The following is a 24,933-nucleotide window of genomic DNA, read 5'->3' as shown; positions in this document are numbered from 1 at the left end:
CAGAAATGTAAAATTATGGTCTTCACAAAATACAAAAACTTAGTAGCCTGTGTCTACACTATCATGTTACAACTCGAAACGGAATGAACACAAGAGATTCTGTCATAGGGAAAGCAGGTGGCAGACTTCACTTCACTGGTGAGATACTTGGAGAATGCAGTCAGTTTACAAAGAAGACTTTTTACAAGAGATTCATGGGACCCCTCCTAGAGTACTGCTCCAGTGTGTGGGACACCTACCAAATAGACAAGTGAGGTATATTAAATGTATACAATGAACCGCAGCATGAACAGCCACAGGTTTATATGACTCATGAGAGATAGTCATGAAAATGTTGGAAAACCCGAACTAGCAGACATCTACCCCATTAAAGCCAACTAGCAGATTCGTGAACTAGTATTAAGTGAGCAATCTAGGAATGCGTTGCAGCCCTCTGTGTATCATTCCCATAAGGACTGCGGGGACAGGATTAGGCTAATTACAGCACACGTGGGCATTTAAGTACTTATTCTACCTGAATTCCATGTACAAATGGAATAAGACAGAACATATGTACATGGTAAAATGGGAAGTACCCTCTACTGTGGTTTGCAGAGTATCAGTGTAGCTGTAGATTATAAGATTTAAGGCAAACTTCTAGAGTGTGTGACACCAGTTAAATGTCCAGCAGTAAACACTGAGAAGCAAAATAAGGTATCTACATTTACACCTATACTCTAAAAATTTCTGTGAAAAGCATAGTAAATGGTAAGTCTCACTTTAACACATATTAGAGTTTCTTCTGGTTAAATTCACAAATGGAGGAAATGATAGCTTAAATGCCTCTGACACCCACCAGGTGTCGGACAGTCAGATCATTGCGAAATGTTGTATATCAAAAGAGTATCAACTAAAACTCCAACATAGTCTGCGCTATGTGCTATCATCCATAAGAACATGCATAAATTGTAAGGGATTAGTAACATCTGACCTACAAAGTGCAAGTAAAGCATAACTACGGGCATCTGTAATGCAAAGCTCCCCTGGGGGACTCTGTAGTGTTGGTTTGTAGTACCACAGATCCTGGGTTCAAGTCCTGATCATGCCACTTTTTGCACTGCAGTACGTGTGAAACTGTTATAGGAACAACATGTTCCTGACATGTAAAAGGACTGTTTGGAGTTTATACCAATGACCAACTGGCAGTCTGCTTCAGCTTCATTTATTCGAAAGTAGTACACCTACAGAATACGTCTATAATTTCACAGAATAAACATAACAATCAGAACAGAAGAATAAAGAAACAACTGCATTACACATATGGAAGTATTATTAATAATAATAATAATAATAATAATAATAATAATGTGTGCTGCAATGGTTTCTTTATTCTTACATTCCAACTGTTAATGTTTGTTCTGTGAAACTACAAATGCACTCTATAGACTTTTTGCAGACAATGCAGTTATCTGTAATGAAGTACTACCTGAAAGAAGCTGCATACATATTCAGCCAGACCTTGATAAGATTTCAAAGTGGTGCAAAGATGGGCAACTTGCTTTAAATGTTCAGAAACGTAAAATTGTGCATTCACCAAATGAAAAAACATAGTATCCTATGACTCTAAAAGCCATAAGTCACTGTTGGAATCGGCAAATTCATACAAATACCTTGATGTAACAATTTGTAGGGATATGAAATGGAATGATCACATAGGTTCAGTTGTGGGTAAATCAGGTGGTAGACTTTGGTTTATTGGTAGAATACTGGGGAACAGCGATCAATCTACCAAGGAGATTGCTTACAAATCACTTGTGTGATTGGTTCTAACATATTATTCAAGTGTGTTAGACCCGTATCAAATAGATAAACAGGGAGTATTGAACATATACCGAGAAGGGCAGCACTAATAGTCACAGGTTTGTATGATCCGTGAGTGTGTTTCACAGAGATACTGAAGGAAATGAACTGGAAGACTCTTTAAAGATGCATGTAAACTATCCTGTGAAAGTCTATTAACAAAGTTTCCAGAACCAGTTTTAAGTGATTACTCTATAAGTATACTACAATTCCCTTCGTATCACTTACATAAGGATCGAGAGGTAAAGATTACAATAATTACTGCATGCACGGAGGTATTCAAACAATCATTTATTTTTCCTGTCCTCCATATACATGAATGAAATGGGAAAAAAGCCTTGTTAACTGACACTATGGGACATACCCTCTTCCATGCACTTCACAGTGGTTTGCAGAATATGAGTGTAGTTGTAAATGTACGTGTGCTACTTTCCAAGCAAAAGCAGACTGCCAACAGAACATTGCTATACATTCTGAACAGTCCTTCCACATCCCATATAACAGTTCTCAACTACAGTTAAAAGAAAAAATGTCACAACCAGGACTCGAACCTGGGGCCATTGGTATGACAAATTTATGCTCTATCTGGCATGTAGCAAAAGCAGTCGGGTGCCAACACCACACTGCAACACACTGTCGTTGGGTTGGTTGTAAGCTCATTCCTGCAATTGCACAACGCACAACATTCCAGCTCCGCCACGTGCAGCGCGACCTGCATAGGGTCTTTGTGTACAGCAGAAGGCCTTCGTATACATCGGACCAAAGCATAGAGGGCTTGTAAATCACTAAGAGATGTTTCTCCCGCCACAGATCTTTCACTGCAACCAATAGTGTCATGTGCAGTAAATCACAAGGACACGTAACTCCGCTGTGCCGGCGTTTAGGGCCGCACCCACGTAGTCCACAGTAGTTATATTGCAACAAGCCAAGAAAAGAAGTCTGCTCTGGAACCAGTGTTGCCTTGACCACATGCCGCCAGGGGATCTAGCAAAATGTTCGTGGGCCTGCTGGTATTCTATCAGACTCATTTGCCAAGGCTGTAGAAACTGTGAACTCGTCATACAGATCTTAACATTAGGTTAGTTTGTTACACCGCATTCCACTCAAGGAGAGCGGGGACTTAAACATTTAGCAGTCAAACTAGTGGAGAACGAACTCTCAGAGAATAAACTTCATTGTCTTGTTTCCGCAACCAAGACTTGTATTCCAAGTACTTGAGTTCAGTTGCGAATTTATTTTCCTGTTAGGAACTAGTTACAAAGTTTGTCACTTGTTTGTGACAGTCAATGAAGACGATTTGTGCTGACTTCATTGTGTTCTTAAATATAAAGGATGAACTATATGCTCATATGTTTCTTGCAGAAGTGTTCCGAGTCCAGGATACAGTTACATCTATACTCTATAAACCACCAAGAGGTGCATGGGAGCGGGTAAGTCCCACTGTACCAGTTATCGGGTTTTTTGCCCCATTCCATTCACGTTTTTGTGTTAGAGCAAATGGAATCTGCTAAAACTCAAGGGGATGGGGGGACACCAGAAGTACCTGACAAAGATGCAGATAAAATAAGTAAAAAGGTTAAATGTCTTTGGACAAGCCAGTTAAAGTTATAAAACGCAGAATACGAGCAGCTGCTCGAGTGTCATCAGCTAAAACATCCGGTAAAGTAGATGGCAGGGACAGGATAACACGAAATTGACTAAAACGGGGACACGACAATAAAACATGGCGCACTGTTAATGCCTGACCACAAGGGCACTGCGGGGCTGGATCACCGGAGAGCAGGTAGCGGTGGCTAAACCGGCAATGCCCAATCCGCAACCTGGTCAGAAGGACCTCCTCGCGCCGAGATGGTCAGGAGGATGTTGTCCAAGCAGTTGGGAGCGGTTTTACTGCCCGGAGCTTGTTTCCTTGGAGGGATGACCAAGCATCCCACCACAACGACACAAGCCTCTTACATACATCCCCACGAACGTCAGATGACGGGACACAATGGGAGGCTGGCCGAGGCAGGAGGACTGCAGCCTTGGCTGCAGCATCCGCAGCCTCATTCCCAGGCACTCCTACATGTCCGGGAACCCACAGAAAGCTGACAGAACCACCATTATTAGCGAAAGAATGGAGGGACTGCTGTATCCGTTGAATCAAGGGATGGACCGGATAGGGAGCTCCAAGGCTCTGAAGATCACTGAGTGAGTCAGAGCAGAGTACGTACGACGAATGGCGGTGGCGGCGGGCATACTGAACGGCCTGATGGAGAGCAAAAAGCTCGGCCATAAAGCTGGAACATTGGTCGAGGAGCCGGTATTTAAAGGTGGCGGCCCCGACGACAAAGGCACAGCCGACACCATCGTCAGTTTTGGAGCCATCGGTGTAAATAAAGGTGTGACCGGCAAGTCGAGCACGAAGTTCGACAAACCGTGAGCAATACACTGCAGCCGGAGTACCCTCCTTCGGGAGTGAGCTGAGGTCGAGATAAATAGGAACCGGAGCCTGGAGCCAAGGTGGTGTCGGGCTCTCACCCTCTCTGAAGGTGGTAGGGAGGGCAAAATCCAATTGTCGAAGCAGGCGACGGAAGCGGACTCCGGGGGGCAGCAGGGCAGACACATACAACCCGTACTGACGGTCGAGTGAATCGGCGAAGAAGGACTCGTAAGAGGGGTGGTCGGGCATAGATAACAGCCGGCAGGCATACTGACACAGCAGTACGTCGCGCCGGTAGGTCAATGGTAACTCGGCAGCTTCAGCATAAAGACTCTCGACAGGACTAGTGTAGAAGGCTCCGGTCGCAAGACGTATCCCCCGATGGTGGATGGAGTTGAGCCGGCGTAAGAGGGACGGCCGAGCGGACGAGTAGACGAAGCTCCCATAATCCAGCTTCGATCGGACTATGGACCGATACAAGCGAAGCAGGACAGTGCGATCCGCTCCCCAAGATGAACCGCTAAGAACTCTTAGGACATTAAGGGAACGTGTACAACGGGCCGCCAAATAAGAGACATGTGGAGACCAACACAGTTTCCTGTCCAACGTGAGCCCTAGAAACTTAGTTGTGTCCACGAATGGGAGAACAACGGGACCGAGATGTAAGGATGGCGGAAGGAACGCTTTATATCGCCAAAAGTTGATACAAACTGTCTTCTCTTCAGAGAACCGGAAGCCATTTGCCACGCTCCATGAGTAGAGGCTGTCTAGACAACGCTGAAGGCAGCGCTCCAGGAGGCATGTTCTCTGGGCACTGCAGTAGATCGCGAAGTCATCGACAAAGAGAGAGCCTGAGACATTAGGTGGAATGCAATCCATAATTGGATTGATCGCGATGGCAAAAAGGGCTACGCTCAAGACGGAGCCCTGAGGTACTCCGTTCTCCTGGAGGAAGACGTCGGACAATACGGAACCCACACGTACCCTAAACTTTCGATCCGTTAAAAAGGAATCAATAAAAAGGGGCAGGCGACCGCGTAGGCCCCACCTGTGCACAGTGCGGAGGATACCTCCTCTCCAACAGGTATCATAAGCCTTCTTCAAGTCGAAGAACACGGCTACCGTTTGGCGCCTTCGCAAAAAGTTGTTCATGATGAATGTCGACAAGGTCACAAGGTGGTCAACAGCGGAGCGGCGGCGACGAAAGCCGCATTGGACATTAGTAAGTAGTCGTCGAGATTCAAGAATCCAGACTAACCGAGCATTAACCATGCGCTCCATCACCTTACAGACACAGCTTGTAAGAGAAATGGGGCGGTAACTAGAAGGAAGGTGTCTATCCTTCCCGGGTTTGGGTATAGGAACAACAACGGCGTCACGTCAACGCATGGGGACTTTACCTTCGGTCCAGACGCGATTGTAGGTACGAAGAAGGAAGCTTTTGCCCGCCGGAGAAAGGTGTGCCAGCATCTGAACGTGAATAGCATCTGGCCCCGGAGCAGAGGACTGGGACAGTGCAAGCGCACATTCGAGTTCCCGCATAGTAAAGGGGGCATTATAAGTTTCCAGATTCAGCGACTGGAAGGAAGGTCGCCGAGCCTCTTCTGCCTCTTTCCTGGGAAGGAAGGCAGGATGGTAATGGGCGGAGCTTGAAACCTCCGCGAAAAAGCGGCCAAAGGCGTTGGAGACAGCCACAGGATCAACAAGGACCTCATTACCTGAGGTCAGGCCAGGTACCGAGGAGTGGGCCTTAATGCCCGACAGCCGGCGCAGGCTACCCCAAACAACAGAAGAGGGAGTGAAACCGTTAAAGGAGCTGGTGAAAGAGGCCCAACAAGCTTTTTTGCTGTCTTTGATGACTCTACGGCATTGCGCTCGGAGTCGTTTGTATTCTATACAATTCGCCAACGTAGGATGGCGGCGAAAGGTGCGTAAAGCACGTCGTCGAGCAGGGGACGGAAACGTGACGGGAAGAAGAAGTAGTACGAGGAATGGAACGTTCGGCAGCATTGATGATAACAGCCGTGAGGTATTCGACCTGACTGTCACAACTGGGAAAATCGTGGTCCGGAAAGGTCGCCAGGGAGGAGTACAGTCCCCAGTCAGCTTTCAGTATGTTCCAGCTCGAAGGACGTGGGGATGGGGTGTGGTGCAGGAGACGAACGACACAGGGGAAGTGGTCGCTCGAATAGGTGTCAGAAAGGACATACCACTCGAACCGACGGGCAAGAGTGGCAGAACAGATCGAGAGGTCCAAGTGGGAGTAGGTATGAGTAGAGTCCGAAAGGAAAGTCGGGGCGCCGGTATTGAGGCAGACAAGATTGAGATGGTTGAAGACATCCGCCAAGAGTGAGCCTCTTGGACAGGACGCAGGAGAGCCCCAAAGGGGATGATGGGCATTGAAGTCGCCAAACAATAAAAACGGCGGGGGAAGCTGAACGATCAGGTGCATCATGTCAGCCCGACTAACAGTAGATGATGGTGGAGTGTAGATGGTACAAACTGAAAAAGTAAAAGCAGAAAGAGTAACGCGGACAGCTATTGCTTGGAGTGGGGTGGTCAATGGGATGGGATGGTAATAAACATCGTCCCGAACGAGCAACATGACCCCACCATGAGCTGGGATACCGTCCACAGGGGTGAGGTCATACCGCTCCGAGGTATAGTGGGTAAAGGCGATACGGTCAGTCGGGCGCAACTTGGTTTCCTGGAGACCAAGGACGAGCGGACAGTGCAGGCGGAGGAGCAGTTGTAATTCCTCCCAATTAGATCGAATACCTCTTATGTTTCAATGAAACAACGCCATCGCTAGTCAAAAGGTTGGGGGAACGAGACGGGGGAAGAGCTGGTCACCTCGACGGCCGCGGAGGGCCAGGTTGCGAGGGAACTACGCTACAACCGACGGGAGGCGGATCCGGTTCCATCGACTCGTCACCAGCTGCGGCCGTTGTCCCTGGTTGTGTAGGACGGGCCGCATCATTTGCCGACGAAAGGCCGGCGGAGCGCCTGGCAGCAGAGCGTCCCGGCGAAACTGAGGACGGCCGGGAGCAGCGACTCACGGAGAGGATCGCTTCTCAGGTGGCGTGGGGGGAGGAGGAGGAGGAGGAGGAGGAGGAGGAGGAGGAGGAGGAGGAGGAAGGGTGGCCCCTTGGACAGAGGGGGTGGGGGCCACGGGGGAGGAGGATTTGGGAGGCGGAGGCAGAGCCCCCTGATGGGCGGAGGAGGCGGAGGGGGGACAGGATAGGGGTGAGGATACCGCGGAAGGAGTGGACACAACTGAGGCAAACGAGGTGGTCAATGGCACGGGATGGAGGCGGTCGTACTTCTTCCGGGCCTCAGAATAAGAGAGCCGATCCAAAGTTTTGATTTCTTGTATCTTCTTCTCCTTCTGATATGCGGGGCAGTCTGAGGATCTAGGCGAGTGGATGCCAGGACAATTAACGCACCGAGGTGGTGGGGTGCATGTATGTTCCTCACGAAGAGGACGTCCACAATCGCCACAAAGGGGCTCAGCCTCACACCGTGATGACATGTGCCCAAAGCGCAAACACCTAAAACAGCGCATAGGAGGCGGGACGTAAGGTCGCACGTCACACCGGTAGCACATCACCTTTACCTTCTCCGGGAGAACGTCCCCCTCGAAGGCGAGGATAAAGGCCCCGGTGTCGATACGACGGTCTTTGGGGCCGCGCTGGACTCGCCGGACGAAATGCACGCCTCGGCGCTCCAGGTTGGCCCTGAGCTCCTCATCAGATTGTAGCAGGAGGTCATGATGAAAAATAACCCCCTGCGTCCTATTTAGTGCCAGATATGGGACAATGGATACTGGGATGTCCCCTAGGCAGTCGCACGCCTGGAGCGCCGCCGACTGTGTGGCGGAGGTGGTCTTGATAAGGACGGACCCTGAACGCATCTTGCCGAGAGCCTCGATTTCCCCGAAGACGTCCTCAATGTGCTGAACAAAGAACATGGGCTTGGAGGTGGCGAACGTCCCCCCATCGGTTCGAGAACAGACCAAATAGCGGGGGAAGTACTTCGCCCCAAGCCGGCGGGCCTGTCCCTCCTCCCATGGAGTGGCCAAGGGGGAAAGGGCAGGAGAACCAGAACTAGAAACGGTACCTTTTCTTTTGAAAGACTCGGCCGCAGAGCGACCTGATACGTGTTGACGTTTCATCTGCGAAACGTCCGCCCCGATACCACCCACTCCGACCAGGGGTTCTCCCCACGGGCGCCACCCAGCCGCAGCAAGGGCCACCTGGCAGGATGACCATTGCCGGGAGTCCTGATGCCCCAAGGAGACGGGCATCTACTCCTTGGCCAACGTGGGGAGGGTGCAGCTCAGGTATCGGCAGTACGATCCCTGTGTTGTCAGGGGGCTACAACCTAGAGGGTACATGACGACCCCACCACAATGGGCTGGCTACCGTGCTGGATTTCTGGTGCCATGGAAAGTCCATCATGATCGCTGGTGCAGATGGAGATGCACTATGGGCGTAACTTGGACAACCCATCAGGCGTTTAGGCCCAATTTGAGGAAGAGTGGGTATGGTTACAATGCCGGTGCAATGCTGAGTGCCAAGGTCTTAGTGCACTTAGGACCAGTGGTACACCATGTAAGGTGTCCTTCCCCAAAAGGCTCGTACTTCTGTAGAATTTTGAAGAATGGAGGTCAAACCCCAAGGGGGACCATTACATGGAAGGCCGAAACGGTTGAAACTCCTTTTAGTCGCCTCTTACGACAGGCAGGAATACCTCGGGCCTATTCTTACCCCGGACCCGCAGGGGGCCATTCACGTATGGAGTACAGGAAGAATGACTGACTGAGTACCTCTGTGCATGCAGTAATTGTTCTAATCTTATACTCACGATCCCTATGCGAGTGATACATAGGGGCTGTAGTACGCTCCTAGAGTAACCATTTAAATCTGGTTCTGGAAACTTTGTTAATAGACATTTTCAGGATAGTTTGTCTCTCTTTAAGAGTCTTTTAATTCAGTTTCTTCAGTATCTCTATGACTCTCTCTCATGGATCATACAAACCTGTGACTATTTGTACTGCTCTTCTCAGTATATGTTCGATATTTCCTATTAGTTTTGTCTGGGTTCCACACATGCGTGCACTATTCTAGAACTGGCCGCACGAGTGATTTGTAAGCAATCTCTTTTGTAGACTGATTGCACTTCCCCAGTATTCTACCAATAAACTTCAGTCTACCACCTGCTTTACCCAAGACTGAACCTATATGATCATTCTGTTTCACATCCGCACAAAGTATTAGACCCAGGTATTTGTATGAGTTGGCTGATCCCAACAGTGACTCATTGATATTACAGTCATACAATACTAGGTTTTTCATTTTTTGAAGAGCAAAATTTTAAAAATCAGATGCCTTTCCTCAGGCTTTTCCCTGCCATTATGGCAGCTGGTGGCGGCGGCAGATGGAGAGAGATTCATAGACATAAGGATGTTATGTCTACAAATATCACTCCAACTGCCACCACCAGCAGCCATAATGGCAGTGAAAAACCTGAAGACTGTCTGAGGAAAGGGCCGAAACCGGTTGCCAACGAATAAACATCTAAGAACACAATTGCGACTGTTTGTATTTGATTTTTAGCATTTTATATTGATTGTTGCTTTGCTCCAATACAGAATGCTTTCTAAAATTTTGCAAAATTTTACATTTCTGAACATTTAGAGCAAGTTTCCAATCTCTGCACTGCACTGAAATCTTATCAAGATCTAACGGAATATTTATGCAACTTCTCTCAGATTGTACTTCATTATAGGTTACTGCATCATCTGCAAAAAGCCTGATTTTACTATTAATATTGTCGGCAAAGTCATTAGTCTATGCCACGGACAGCAAAGGTCCTAACACATTTCCCTGGGGCAGTCTGATGATGACTCTCCATCCAAGATAACATGTTGTGTACTCTCTACCAAAAAGTCCTCAATTCGGTCACAAATTCCATTTGATACCCCATATGATTGTACTTTTGACAATAAGTGTAGGTGCAGCACTGAGTCAAATGCTTTTCAGAAATTATGAAATAATACTGCTCTGGTTGCCTTGGCCCAAAGCATCCAGTATGCAATGTGAGAAAAGAGCGAGTCGGGTTTCACATAATTGATGTTTTCGACATCTATGCTGGTTGGTATTGAGGTTGTCTGCCGTTCAAGATACCTCATTATGTTTAAGCTCAGAATATGTTCTAAGATTCTACAACAAGCTGATGTCAGGGATATTGAATGGTATTTTTGTGGATCACTTCTACTACCCTTCTTGTACCCAGGTGTGAGCTATGCCTTCTTCCAAGAGCTGGGAAAAGTTTTTTTGTTTGAGGGATCTGCGATAAATTATAGTTAAAAGAGGGGGTAAACTCTACTGCAAACTCAGTATAGAACCTGATAAGGATTCCATCGGGGCCTGAAGCTTCGTTCAATTTCAACAATTTCACCACCACTGACATTAATACTTTTTTAAATCATTTTTTCAGTGATACAAGGATTAAATTTCACTAATTGTTCTGGGTTTTTCTTTGTAAAGAAACATTTGAAAACGGAATTAATCATTTCAGCTTTTGGTTTGCTACTGTCAATTTCAGTTCCTATCTCATATGCTAGGGACTGGACACAACTCTAGTGTCAATAACAGCCTTTACATAGGACCAAAATTTTTTGGGTGTTGTGAAAGATCACCTGACAATATTTAGCTATGCCAGTCACTGAAGGCAACACACACTGCTCTCTTGGCAGCCAAACACGTTTCATTCAGCAAGCCAAAGGTGTTTCATTGAGTATCTCTCCATATACAGCCCTACCCTTTGTTTTACACCTACTGTGCAGTAATATCGGTTTCTTTTGAATTTTCTTTACAGTGAATGTGTAACATGGAGGTTCCCTCCCAATATGAACTTTTCTACTGGGCATATAAGAGGGCTGTTCAATAAAGAATGATCATAAATTTTTTTATGGTCATAATTTCTCACACTAAAATTTAATCTTTTGATATTCTGTTAGATAAATGTGCAACAAACACACTGTAGTAGTTTCATTGTTAGGACTCCTGGTTCCCGCTTGTGATAGGCAGGCAATGTTAGACACGTTCACTATCACCTACTGCTGCAATAGAGGTAACACATGAGGAACAATATGCGGCTTTGAAATTCTGCTTTCGTCTCAACAAATCTTCAGCTGAGGCCTATACAACGTTACGGGAGGCCTATGGAGAGACTGTTCTTCCTTACAGCACAGCTCGAAGGTGGTTTAAGATGTTTAAAGAGGGGAGGCAATCAATTTCAAAGGAAAGTGGATCCAGTGCTCCAGTTACTGCTCTTGTGGAAGAAAACATCAACACTGCTGCTGTTATGGTGAGAGACGATCGACGAATTACCTTAAGATCACTTTCTGAAATACTGAATGTTTGATTGGGTGCCATCCACATGTTAGTTACAGAAAAATTACACGACATGTGTGTATACGCGATGGGTTCCAAGGCTGTCAGATTCTTGAACAAAAGGACATTCGCATGCAGGTCTGCATGCAGTTAAAGTTGATGTTAGAGGAAGATCGGGAGTTTGTTTCAAATGTAATCACTGCTGATGAAACTTTGCTACATCATTTTGATCATGAGAGCAAACAGCAAAGCTCAGTGTGGAAATCTCTATCTCCAAACCCCCAAGAAGCAAAAGTAGTTACTTCTGTTGGGAAAGTTATGGTCATATCATTCTTTGATATTCATGGAATGGTTTATCAGCAGGTTGTACCCGCACACACATCAGTAACTGGACAATACTACAGGAACGTCTTGAAAACATATCAAGTCCATATCAGGTGCAAAAGACCACATTTCTGTGAAGTAGGCTGGATGCTGCACCACGATAATGCGCGGATGCATATTGCCAACATTGTTGCTGAATATATTGCAAAATCAATGTGAAGTGCATCCCTCACCCTCCCTATAGTCCGGATTTAGACCCATGTGTCTTTTTTTTTCTATTCCCAACATGAAACAATGCCTTCGTGGGAGGTATTATCAATCATCAGAAGCAATGGTATGATTTTGAAGAACCTCTCACAAATGGTTTCCAGTATGTATTTGAAGACTGGCAGAAATGCTGGGACAAGTGGATCACATTCATGGGAGACTACTTTGAGAAGGACCTTCAAAATTATGAGGATGAGTAAAGGTATGTTGTAAAAAAAATTATGATCATTCTTTATTGAACAGCACCAGTGTGTGGTGAACTATTCTTTTAAACTTGCGCCAGAGTTCTTCTGCATGCTTCCGACCTGTGTTAAAAAGTGTCTAGTTCCTCACTGAGAAATGACATTACTGATTTTTTATCTAGTTTACTGAACATACACCTACGAGGGATGCCCAGAAAGAAATGCGCCACAATTTTTTCCTTCAACAATCCTTTATTGAATATAATGAGAATTACACACACGAAAGAATGTTGTTTTAACTACGCACCCTAGTTTTCCACGTAATCTCCATCCCATTCTACGCCTTCCTCCAGCACAAAACAAGGGTGTATATACCCTGTCTGTACCAATCCTTGTCCTGGTGGCAGAGCCAGTGCTTCACTGTGTGAATCACCTTCTCATCATCCTCAAAATGTCTCCCACAAATGGCACCATTTAATGGCCAAAACAAGTGGAAGTCTGTGGGGGCTAGGTAAGGTGTGTCAGATGCGACAACCGTGGATGGTCTCCCCAAACACTGCAAATCATGGAGCTCTGCCGAATCACCTCCAGATGACCTCGCCCTTCGTGCCCAGTGCCTAACTGTATTCCTGTCGACGACAGATGCTCAGGGACTTTCCACAAGTGTTTGTGAATATTCCTCGCCGTGTTTTTTTCTGCAGTAGGAAATTCAATGACAACACATTGTATGTAACGTACATCACCTACAGACACTATTCTGAAACTGTCCTGCAGCTACGCTATCTGTCGGAAGTGACAGAAACTTGGTGCGCTCACTTTAAATAATACATATGTAATGTAGCATTGTTTTTGCCTGAGAAAAAAATGCAGTGCATCACTTTCAGAGCAACCCTCGTACTTTGGTAAGCATTGTTGCCACAACCGCATCAGGGTCACCAGCTGACAAGCGGGAACTGATGTCTCCGATGAATGGGGGAACAGTGGTGCCCCCCCCCCCCCCCCCCCCCCCGCTATCAAGGGGGCAAGTGTAGTCTTCCGGCTCTGAGAGATGACTGGAACTTGTGGAACTGATGGGGCTACAACTGTTCTCGTAGTGGTGACTTAAGAGGTGGTCATAGCCACAGGATGTAGGCACTCAAATTTCCTCTTGGCTTCAGTGTAGATCAGTTGGCCCAAAGTTTTGTATTCCATGATTTTCCTTTCTCGCTGTAAAATCCTGCAGTCTGGTGAACAAGGGGAATGATGCTCTCAGCAGTTGACACAGATGGGAGGTGGGGCACATTGAGTATTGGGATGGGATGTACGTCCACAATCTCAACATGTGATGCTGGAAAAACAGCGGGAAGACATATGCCCAAACTTCCAGCACTTAAAGCACTGCACTGGGGGAGGGATATATGGCTTGACTTCACAGCTTTTGACCATCAGCTTGACTTTCTCGGGTTATGTATCACCCTCGAAGGCCAAGATGAAGGCAACGGTGGCAACCTGATTATCTCTCAGACCCCGATGGACGCACCGGACGAAATGAACTCCTCGTTGCACTAAGTTGGCGCGCAGCTCGTCGTCAAACTGCAAAAGAAGGTCCCTATGGAATATAATACCCTGGACTGTATTTAAGCTCTTATGAGATGTGATGGTAATGGAACCATCCCCCAACTTGTCACAAGCAAGTAATGCCCTTGACTGGGCAGAGGATGCCATTTTTATCAAGACTGACCCTGATCACATTTTGGACAAGCCTTCCACCTCCCCTAACTTGTCCTCTAAATGCTCTACAAAAAAACTGAGGCTTCGTCAAGACAAACAAGTCCCCATCAGCTCTCGTACATAAGAGGTACCTGGGCGAATAAGGTTCGCTGAAATCCTTAGCCTGGCGTTCCTCCCAAGGTGTGGTCAGGGAGGGGAACAATTTGGGATCATAATTCCTTGCACTGTACTGAGACTTGTAATGCTTAGAGACTGCTGGCATTTGATCACCAGCAAGTGTTGATGTGGTACCTTCATCGCGCATTATCAGCCCTGATGCCACACACTCCAACCAGGGACCCTCCCCACAGGTGCCACCCAACCGCAGCAAAGGCCACCTGGCAGGATGGCCATTGCCGGGAGTCCCGATACCCCAGGGTGACGGGTAGGGGTGGCAAAAAATAACGTAACTGATAGAAATAGCGGGTTACTGACAAGTAACAGTTACTGTGATAACCGCTCATCAGATACTGGCAGTTATTTCCATAACTGCCAACAGTGCCTCACACCATCTGTTGACCAGATATCGTACTACACTCTCACGTCAATTCATCGGAGATCTGGCTACGAAGGAGATGGATTGACCATTTGGAAGGCGTTCTATAGGTCATGAGAATAACTGTGAGACTGCATGCCATCTGTTGATAAGAACGGTGTACTATTTAATGTGTCTTCGTTACTTTTAGCACACACAATTCAATAAAGTTAATGTCAGAGCGGTGCCTGATTCCTGCAGATTTTTATTGGTGTAGCGGAATGCTGTAATTTTTTTTTCTTTTTGTTCGCTATTTTGTGTTTTAGGATCATGGTGTGTTTTTTTTTTACTAGCTTGCCCTCACCCTAAAACCACCAACTTCCCGCAGTTGTCCTGTTAGTTTGACTGAATTTTTGGAGGGAGATGTTATTGTCTTATTTATATGTATCTTCGTGTTTGTTGCCGTGTGTATGTAGTGACGTCATACACACACTTAATATAGCCATTTCCGCCCTTTTGATGATGTCACGGGTCAAAGCAGACGCATGGAATTGGACACTTCCGTATCAAAAAGTCTTTCGAACACACTAAGTTTTTAATGGTTGCTGACTTGCTGGCAGTTTATTGAAAATGCATGTTCTTGAATATTGGACAAGGTAAGTGATTTTAGGTCTTTAAGTAGACTGCTGTTCCTATTTCTAGTATTGATATTGTGTATTGAGCTATTGGTTGGAAATACTTGCAACAAATTTCATTAAGGAATAAATATACTAGGAAGCAGTGGTTAGAATACAAAGTTCCTCGAACAGGTTCCTACATGATGTTCTTGAATTTATACCACAAACTACTTTTATTACACGCTTTTACATGCTAAAAACTTTTGCTCCGTTTGATGAGTTACCCCAGAATATGATCACTTATGAAATAATAGAATGGAAGTATGTAAGCTTTTTTATATTAATGTCTTCTACATCTGACATCATTCTCAGTGCAAATACAGACTTGTTTAGGTGCTTGACTTGTTTAGGTGCTTCAGCAATTCTGTGGTATTCCCTTCCCAACTGAATTTATTATCGAGTTGTAGTCCCAGAAATGTAACACTGTCAACCTTTTCGATCTGCATGTCTTCATATGTTGTACACATGCTGTAGCTGGAGAAATCTAGCAGTTTTCCAAATCTCACATAAAACTTGGATTAGCGTACTCACACTTTCCCCAACAGGACTATCTTGTACGGGGCAGGAGTAAATGAATCAGTCACATTATCTAATTTATTTTTTTTGTATTACAAGGCTGTACACTTATACTATTAACTGAGCAGCACAAGAAACTAAGCTTCGAATTTAACCCACAGTATTCAGTTTACATACTACTTCATACTTAAAAATGCATGATGTAAACATTTTACTTAAACAGTGCTGTGGAAAAGTTCCATTAAAAATAATGGTTATCAAATAATAACTGGAACTGTGATAACGATTACTCCAGGATAACCGTTTGGCACACCTCTAGTGCCGGGCATCTACTCCTTGGCATACGTGGGGAGTCAACAGCACAGGCATCAGCAGAGGAGTCCCTGTGTAGTCATGGGGCTACAACCAACAGGGTACACGGTGGCCCCTCCACAACAGACTGGCTACCGTGCTGGATATGAGGTGTAAAGAATTCCATAGTCATTGACGGCACAGAAAACAACACTGTGTAGTGGGTGGAGGAAAACGAACCCAGAAAGGTGCCCTTGCTAAAGAGATGGGGGTGAGCAGGACTGCAATGCCATGACGAGAAAGTGAGCTAAAGATCTCGGGGCACGATGGACACGATGCACCATGTAAGGCACCCTTCCCCAATTGGTTTGCTCTTTGGGAAAATTTTGAAAAATGGAGGTCAAACCCTACAGGGGACCATCACATAAAGGCCGAAAGGTGAGAGACTCCTTTTAGTTGCCTCTTACGACAGGCAGGAATACGTCGGGCCTATTCTAATCCCTTGACCCGCAGGGGGAAAACTTATGGGTGGTCACTGACCTATAAATATGAAAAAAATTGAAGATGGCCTCCAAGCCTTTGTTAGTTCAGAAAATGAAATCTGTAAGGTTAAGTTAAGAAAATTTTTTGAGAAGTAAGTAATGAGTGACAAAAATAATTTCTCCCATGTGAATTCTTGATGAGTTTTAATTAATGTGAAAAAGTTTAAAGGCATTTCATAAACAACTGACACCAAAATAAAAAACGAAAATTTGGACAACTTTCAGTGAACAGTGTCCCAGGAAGAATAGTAAGTATTCAGGGATACTACAGGGATGCTCATTTGAAGCAAGAAAGTCTAGTATGTAAGGGCTCTTGCTCAACAAAAGAAACTTGTTTCACAGTATCAAAGATGAAGTTCTCACAGCTCTTTAAGGTATGCATTTTAGAACCCATGTCTACAAGACATTTTTGCTTCGAATATTGACAATTCTTCCTGGGACATCCTGTAAAAAGTTAAACAGCACCCAATAATTATTGAAAATGTCTTGCAAAACTCCTCTCTAGAATTGAATAGGAGTAAATACAAAGTTTGTATTAAATTATAGGCAAGTCAGTTAATTATAGGAGAGCAATAATTTAACTACTGAATGCCCACGTATCCTTAAAGTGCAACAACAGCTGCACGCATGTTGTTGAACAGAAATAGTACACAACAGGCCAATCAGCAAAGTAGTGTTTATCAGCAACAAAGAAATAAAGTCGTGACTGGAGGCTCAGAAGTTACATGCTGGTTTCAGAATATAAAAGGTCTGGGGTTCAATCCTTATTCTTCTTTTTCCTTTTCCACTTTTCATGGCCGAACTGCACCACGGTTGAATCTGTGTCAAATTGTAGGGCCCTGTATCTGGATGGGTATATTCAAATGTCTGAGTACAGTAAGGCTGCGGACACTAAAACAATAGCCAGATCTTCCTGGCAACAATAAAAATGCAATCTTGCTATGCAGCCAGTATGACGACATGCAGAAATTTGGGAACAGCCAATATGTGATATCATGGTTTATTACCTTCTTTCTTTGCTGGGCCAATCACAGGAGTCCAACGAGGTTTGTCAATTCCCATATCTTCCAGAAAACCTACAATTGGGATGTCCTCAGGTTCTGACCCCTCATTGTCATCCATGACTTAAGATCAAAAGGAGCTACCGTATTGCGTGCTGATAATCTGAAACCCGGAGAAGACTGCAATGTAATTCAACACTCCTCTTTCACATTAGTGATTATGAAATGACAAAATCTCAATGAGGAAGAATTTTGTTGTTTAATGTGTCAACAAACACCCTGAATGACAATAGTGTATGGAATCAGTAAATTGTCATACTGACTTCCTAAAACAGTCAAAAAAACATGCTTCACATCAGATAAGCATTTCAACACAAACATACTGAATTGATCAAACTGTTTGCTTCCATAAAGATGAAATTCTGGAACACTGCTTTTATCAGGCTGCAATGTGTACTTTCAACATTTCCTTCCTTTGTTAGCTCAATGTTTAGATGTGCAATATATATTGCACTCCAGTGATGGAGTATTTCATGCCGCTGCTGCTGCTGTCGTCGCCACCATCGTCATTCAGTCTTCGGTTTGAAGACTGGTTCGATGCAGCTCTCCACACTACACTATCCTGTGCAAACCTCTTTAGCTCTGAATAACTGCTGCAACTTATATCCATTTGAACCTGCTTACTGTATTACGATTTCTTGATGTCTTAGGATGTGCCCTTTCAACTGACCCATCTAATCTTCAGCATTCTTCTGTAGCACCACATTTCAAAGGCTTCTGTTCTCTTCTTGTCTGAACTTCTTATCGACCACGTTTCACTTCCGTACATAGCTTCACACCATAAAAATACTTTCAGAAAGGACTTCCTAACACGTAAGTTTATAATCGATGTCAACAAAGTCCTCTTTTCAGAAATTTTCTTACCATGCCAGTCTATATTTTATATCCTCTATACTGAGGCGTCATCAGTTATTTGGCGGCCCAAATAGCAAAACTCATTTCCTACGTCTAGCACTTCATTTCCTAATCTAACTCCCTCTGTATCACCTAATTTAATTCGACTACATTCCATTACCCTTGTTTTCCTTTTGTTGATGTTTCCTTATATCCTCCTTTTAAGGCACCATCCATTCTATCGAACTGGTCTTCCAAGTCCTTTGCTGTCTCCAACAGAATTGCAATCGTCGGCAAACCTCTAGGTTTTTATTTCTTGTCCCTGAGCTGTAAGTCCTGTTCCAATTTTTGTTTAATTTCCTTTACCACTTGCCCAACATACAGACTGAATAACCTTTGGGGATAGGCTACAACCCAGCCTCATTTCCTTCCCAGTTATTGCTTCCCTTTTATGCACTTGGGCTCTTATAATTGCTGTCTGGTTCAAGTACAAACTGCATTTAATCTTTCCCTCCCTGTACTTTAACATAGGAGTGACTTTCAGTCAACAGCATCAATAGCTTTCTCCAAGTGTACAAGCGTAATAAACAAATGTTTGCTTTTCTCTAACCTATCTTCTGACAAAGTCGTAGGGTCAGTCTTGCCTCACATTTCCTACATTTCTCCGGAACCCAAACTCATCTTCCCCGAGATCTGCTTCTACCAATCTTTCCAGTCCTCTGTACATAATCCGTTTCAGTATTTCAGAGCTAAGACTTATTAAACCAAGCATTTAGTAAAACTACATATTAGAAGCATAACTCAATGCAAATATATAACAAGAACCACTACTGCTAGCTTACTACATTACACACCAACCATTGGACTGTCACAACTCTCAAAAATATAACTGTACATGTCCAACATCATTTAAGTTAATATAAGGGGCATACCAGTCTTGTGAGGGAGACAGACAGCAAGTTTTGAGAGAAACAAACAGCATACTGAGATTCATTGCAAGAATCCTAAGGACATATAATCCATTCTCAAAAACAGCTGATTGGAAATCCCATGTTGGTCAAATCTTCCAAGACCGTTTCTTATCCTGGCTGCCTTTATTCGGTTAACACATTTATCACACTGAGAGATAGAACAGTCAACGCCTTCATGAAAAAATGTTTGCGGTTCCCAGGCACACATCTCTAGGTCCAAAGTAAATCGATGGTCACTAATGTCTTTCTTCAAGGTTCAAAAAATATGGAAATCACATGTGGAGAGATTGGGACTGTATGGAGGATGTGTAGGGGCTTCCCAGAAAAACTTCTGCCACATACTCGAAACAAACTTGGCAAAATCCTCCATACACTTCCAATCCCTCTCCATTTGTTTTCCACATTTTTGGAGCACTGAAGAAACACATTTCGGACTTAGAGGTGTACGCCTGAGTACAATCATGGTTCCATAGGTAACCTAAAACTTTTTCGCCTGCAGGCATTAACCATCTTGTCTCACACTGGGATAAATGTATTAACAGTAGTGGCAAGTACTTTTTAAATAACAGAAATTTTCTTATTTTTTTCCATCTGTCTTGTTTTCATTTGACTGCCCCTAATATCTGGTCAGTCTTCTGACAAAATCTTTGTCCTGTATGATTTTTTCAAGCTTCCCCTTGCCACTTTCCCTACTCACACAAATTAAATAATTTAACAAATTCCAGCTTAAGCGTGTTTACACTGTACTTGGCTCTTGTGCTGTGTTCTCCTGTGGGCAATTTTGTTCCAGTGGTTGTAGTCAGTTGAGAGAGAATATGTGGCAGTAAATGTGACTTGCTGAATCTAATGATTTCTTTTGGTGGAATATAGGAATTGATTTGTTTTCAATGTGGAGAGCAGTCAGAAAACTAGATGTGTTGACAAAGTGATCTGTATCGTAGCCCAAGACCTACACTAGACTGGAATGTGAATCTAAGAAAACTAGATGTCTTGACAGACTGATCTGTGACAATTCAGGAGTGAGTTGGTGAAGTCAATGAATGTGAATGGAAGAAAACTAGATGGGCTGACAGATTGACCTGTAGCAAGGCAGAGGCATAGATTAGGCTGGACTGCATCAATTTGGTTGAGAGTTGGCAAAGCCAACAAATCTCACAATGAAAGTGTATGATTGCTGTAATAGATCTGTGTGTAGCATAACCACAGATACAAGTTTGACACTACAAATTTCTTTCAAACACACACTATAACAGTAAAAATAATCAATTTTTAACAATGTAATATAACTGGATAGACAAAAAATCTACTCACCAAGCAGAGGCAGGAGAACACACACACACACACACACACACACACACACACACACACGCACGCACAAAAGCTATGGGATTTGGGGGGTTCATTCTTCTTGCAGACGGGTTGAAGAGGAGGGACAGGGGTGAGGAAAAGGACTGGAGAGGTGTAGGGAGAGGGGTAGTTCAGAAAAACATCTAGAACTCCGGGTCAGGGAAGGCTTACCAGAAGGAAAGACAGATTGTTGGGGACTGCACTGGATGACATTTGAAAACCTGAGAGCTTTGAGGTGGAAAACAGGATAATATGAAAGTCAGAGTTTACTGCTAAAACATCATTCACAAGTTAATAAGAGGGAAAAGCTAAGTGTGTTGTATGTATCAGAGGTGAGAGGGGGGTGGCGAAAAATGGACAGGTCAGAAAATGAAAGATGTAGAAAACTAAAACAGAGTGAAGAAAGGAGTAGTTTCTATGAAAAAATGCTTAAACAGAAGAAATTAACATATGTTAAGGACAGGTGGGTGGCAGGAACCAAAGACATGTTATAGTGCTAGTTCCCGCCTACAGAGTTCTGAGAAACTGGTGCCTGGGGAAAGAATCCAGATGACACATGTCATGAAACAGGCACCAAGGTCATGACTGTCATGGTGGAGAGCATGCTCTGCAACAGGATATTGTGTGCTGTTGGTATACATCCTTCGTGTATGCCCATTCATCCTAACTCTGTGTAATCATGCTGACATACAGGGATGAACAGTGTTTACAAAACAGCTGGTGTATTAAGTGTCATTTCACAGGTGGCTGTCCCTTTGATAGTACATATTTTGCCAGTTATACGGCTGGTATACGTAGTGGTAGGAGGGTGCATAGGGCAAGTCTTGCAATGGGATGGTCACAGGCGTAGGAGCCATAGGGCACGGAGATGGGTGCAGAAGGAGCATAGGACCTGACAAGGATATTGTATAGATCAGGAGGGCGACAAAGAACTATTCTAAGTGTGGTGGGCAAAGTCTCAGAATGGACCTCCTTTTTTTTCTCTTTTCTTTTGTGGTACCTACACTTTGTACAAAAATGAATCTCCCATGCCTTATCTTTCCAGTCTTCCACCACCTCCCAAAGTCCCACTCTCCAGCCACAGAGGAGCATTCCTCTCATAACTCAATACCACCCATGACTGGAGCAACTGAATTACATTCTCTGCCAAGGTTCTGATTACCTCAAGTTGTGCCCTGAAATGGGAAATGTCCTGCCCACTACCCTTCTCAGCCCTCCCACAGTGGTATTCCGCCATCCACCGAACCTACACAATATACTCGTCTATCCTTACACAATCCCTGTTCCCCATCCCTTTCCTCATGGCTGATACAAGACCTGTCCCAAGCATCCTTCCACCACCACCACCTACTCCAGTACAGTCACTAACACCTATCCTATCAAAAGTAGGGCCACCTGCGAAACCAGTCATGTGGTGTATAAGCTAAGCTGCAACCACTGTGCTGCATTATGTAGGCACGACAACCTACAAGCTGTCTGTCCACATGAATGGCCACAAACAAACTGTGGCCAAGAAACAAACGGATCAACCTGTTGTGGAACACATTGTCAAATATGATATCCTTCATTTCAATGACTGCTTCACAGACTGTGCCATATGGAGCCTTCCCACCAACACCAGCGTTTCTGAATTGTGCAGGTGGGAACTTTCCCTGCAATACGTCCTGTGTTCCCATAACCCTCCTGGCCACAACCTTCGTTAGTCACAGTCCTCACCCATCCAGCCCCTTCCCTGTTCCCATTCCAGCACTACATGGCCACCATCACATCCAGTCTTTTTATTTCTCTCCTTTTCCACTACTTCCACCCCCAGCCCCTCTCTCCACCTCACCCTGCCATCTGTCTAACCTGCAGCACTTCACTGTCCACCACCCCCACCATACTAACCCTCCGCCTCCCTGTCCTCCTCCGTACCCCCCCCCCCAACCCAGTCGCTACTCCCATGATGCACTGGTGCTGCTGCTCACAGTATGGTTTCAGTTGCCTGAGACTGCAGTCATGTATACGAGTTGCATTTTTGTGTGTGTGTGTGTGTGTGTGTGTGTGTGTGTGTGTGTGTGTGTGTGTGTGTGTGTGTGTGTCCGTTTCTATTGTTGACGAAGGCCAATGGCCAAAAGCTTTATGTATGAAAGTCTTTTTGTTGTGCCTATCTGCGACTCAGCATCTCTGCTATATGGTGAGTAGCAACTTTCATTCTCATAATATTGTTACATTCCATCCTGGATTTTCCATTGTTTGAATATATTAATCAGTTACTTCAACAAGGCAATGACTTCCTAAAATCACTTTCTGAAATGAGATCCATTCTGTCTGAGATTTTACCCACCACATCTAGAATAGTTCTTTGTCGCCCTCCCGATCTCCACAATATCCTTGTCAGGTTCTATACTCCTTCTGCACCCATCTCCCTACCTATGGCTCCTACCCCTGTGGCCACCCCCATTGCAAGACTTGCCCTGTGCACCCTTCTATTCCAGCCATATAACTGGCAAAATATGTACTATCAAAGGGACAGCCACCTGTGAAATGACACTTCATACACCCGCTGTTTTGTAAACACTGTTCATCCATGTATGTCAGCATGATTACACAGAGTTAGGATGAATGAGCATACGCGAAGGATGTATACAAACAGCACACACTATCCTGTTGCAGAGCATCCTCTCCACCATGACAGTCATGACCTTGGTGCCTGTTTCATGACATGTGTCATCTGGATTCTTTCCCCAGGCACCAGTTTCTCAGAACTCTGTAGACTGTGGGAACTAACACTATAACATGCCTTTGGTTCCTGCCACCCACCTGTCCTTAACATACGTTAATTTCTTCCGTTTAAGCAATTTTTCATAGAAACTACTCCTTTCTTCACTCTGTTTTATACCGAGCGAGGTGGCGCAGTGGTTAGCACACTGGACTCGCATTCAGGAGGACGACGGTTCAATCCCGTCTCCGGCCATCCTGATTTAGGTTTTCCGTGATTTCCCTAAATCGTTTCAGGCCAATGCCGGGATGGTTCCTTTGAAAGGGCACGGCCGATTTCCTTCCCAATCCTTCCCTAACCCGAGCTTGCGCTCCGTCTCTAATGACCTCGTTGTCGACGGGACGTTAAACACCACTAACCTAACCTAACCTAACCTTCACTCTGTTTTAGTTTTCTACATCTTTCATTTTCTGACCTGTCCATTTTTCACCCCCCCCCCCTCCCCCCCTCACCTCTAATACATACAACACACTTAGCTTTCACCTCTTATTAACTTGTGAATGATGTTTTAGCAGTAATCTCTGTCTTTCGTATTATTCTGTTTTCCATGCCTAAGCTGTCAGGTTTTCCAATGTCGTCCAGTGCAGTCCCCAACAATCAGTCTTTCCTTCTCACCCCATCTGGTAAGCCTCCCTTGATCCAGGGTTCTGGATGACTTTTCCAAACTCTACCCCTTTTGCCTAACCTCTTCAGTTCTTTTCCTTCACCCCTGTCCCTCCCCTTCAACCTTTCTGCCGAAAGAATAAGCCACTGACTCCGACAGCTTGCATACATAAAACCCTTTTTTATATGTGTCTTCTCCTGCCGTCACTTGGTGAGTAGATTTTTTTGTCAAACACACACTATGTTTAACAAGCACATCAAACAGCAGGAGGTACAGACAAATAATTGGTAAACATAGTCAAGTTTGACAAATTATTTGATTGTTTATGGAGACCTTTTTGCCCTGGCCCCCAAGCGGATTAATGAGTAACCTATAAACAGAACCGTGAACTGTAGCATGGCCAGAGGTCTACGTTAGGTTTGAAGGCAGTTGTTTTCCTGTGAAGTAGCAAAACCAACAAGCGTGCAACAACAAAAAGCTATTTTTGTTAAAGGAATTTTGTGGGAACAGACTGATCTCTAATGCGGCACAGGGATAGGTTAGGTTGAAGAGCGACAATTTGGTTGTAAGATGGCGAAGCTAGCAAATTTGTTGTGACAATCTTTCTTTCTTCTACTTTTATTTTACTTTTCTTTCACGTATTGTAAATTCCATAATTACATTTACATTCC

The 24,933-nt window shown here is 44.7% G+C and overlaps 1 protein-coding gene across 5 annotated transcripts in view; it reads right to left on the bottom strand.

Moving 5' to 3' along the window:
- Positions 1–24,933, bottom strand: part of LOC124551376 (zinc finger matrin-type protein CG9776-like) — a 265,653-nt gene that overhangs the window by 238,532 nt on the left and 2,188 nt on the right. For 3 of the 5 annotated variants that reach the window (XM_047126421.1, XM_047126425.1, XM_047126422.1), the window contains exon 2: positions 17,692–17,848. The exons of the other annotated variants lie outside the window; for them this stretch is intronic. In XM_047126421.1, coding sequence (XP_046982377.1) covers positions 17,692–17,806 — 115 coding nt within the window. In that variant the 5' untranslated portion in view covers positions 17,807–17,848. The remainder of the gene's footprint in view (positions 1–17,691; positions 17,849–24,933) is intronic. 5 annotated transcript variants of the gene reach the window in all.

Source organism: Schistocerca americana, chromosome 9 (genome assembly GCF_021461395.2).
Source record: "Schistocerca americana isolate TAMUIC-IGC-003095 chromosome 9, iqSchAmer2.1, whole genome shotgun sequence".
NCBI lineage: Eukaryota > Metazoa > Arthropoda > Insecta > Orthoptera > Acrididae > Schistocerca > Schistocerca americana.
Note: the sequence above shows the minus strand (reverse complement) of the source record. Positions and strands in the feature narration are given on the sequence as shown.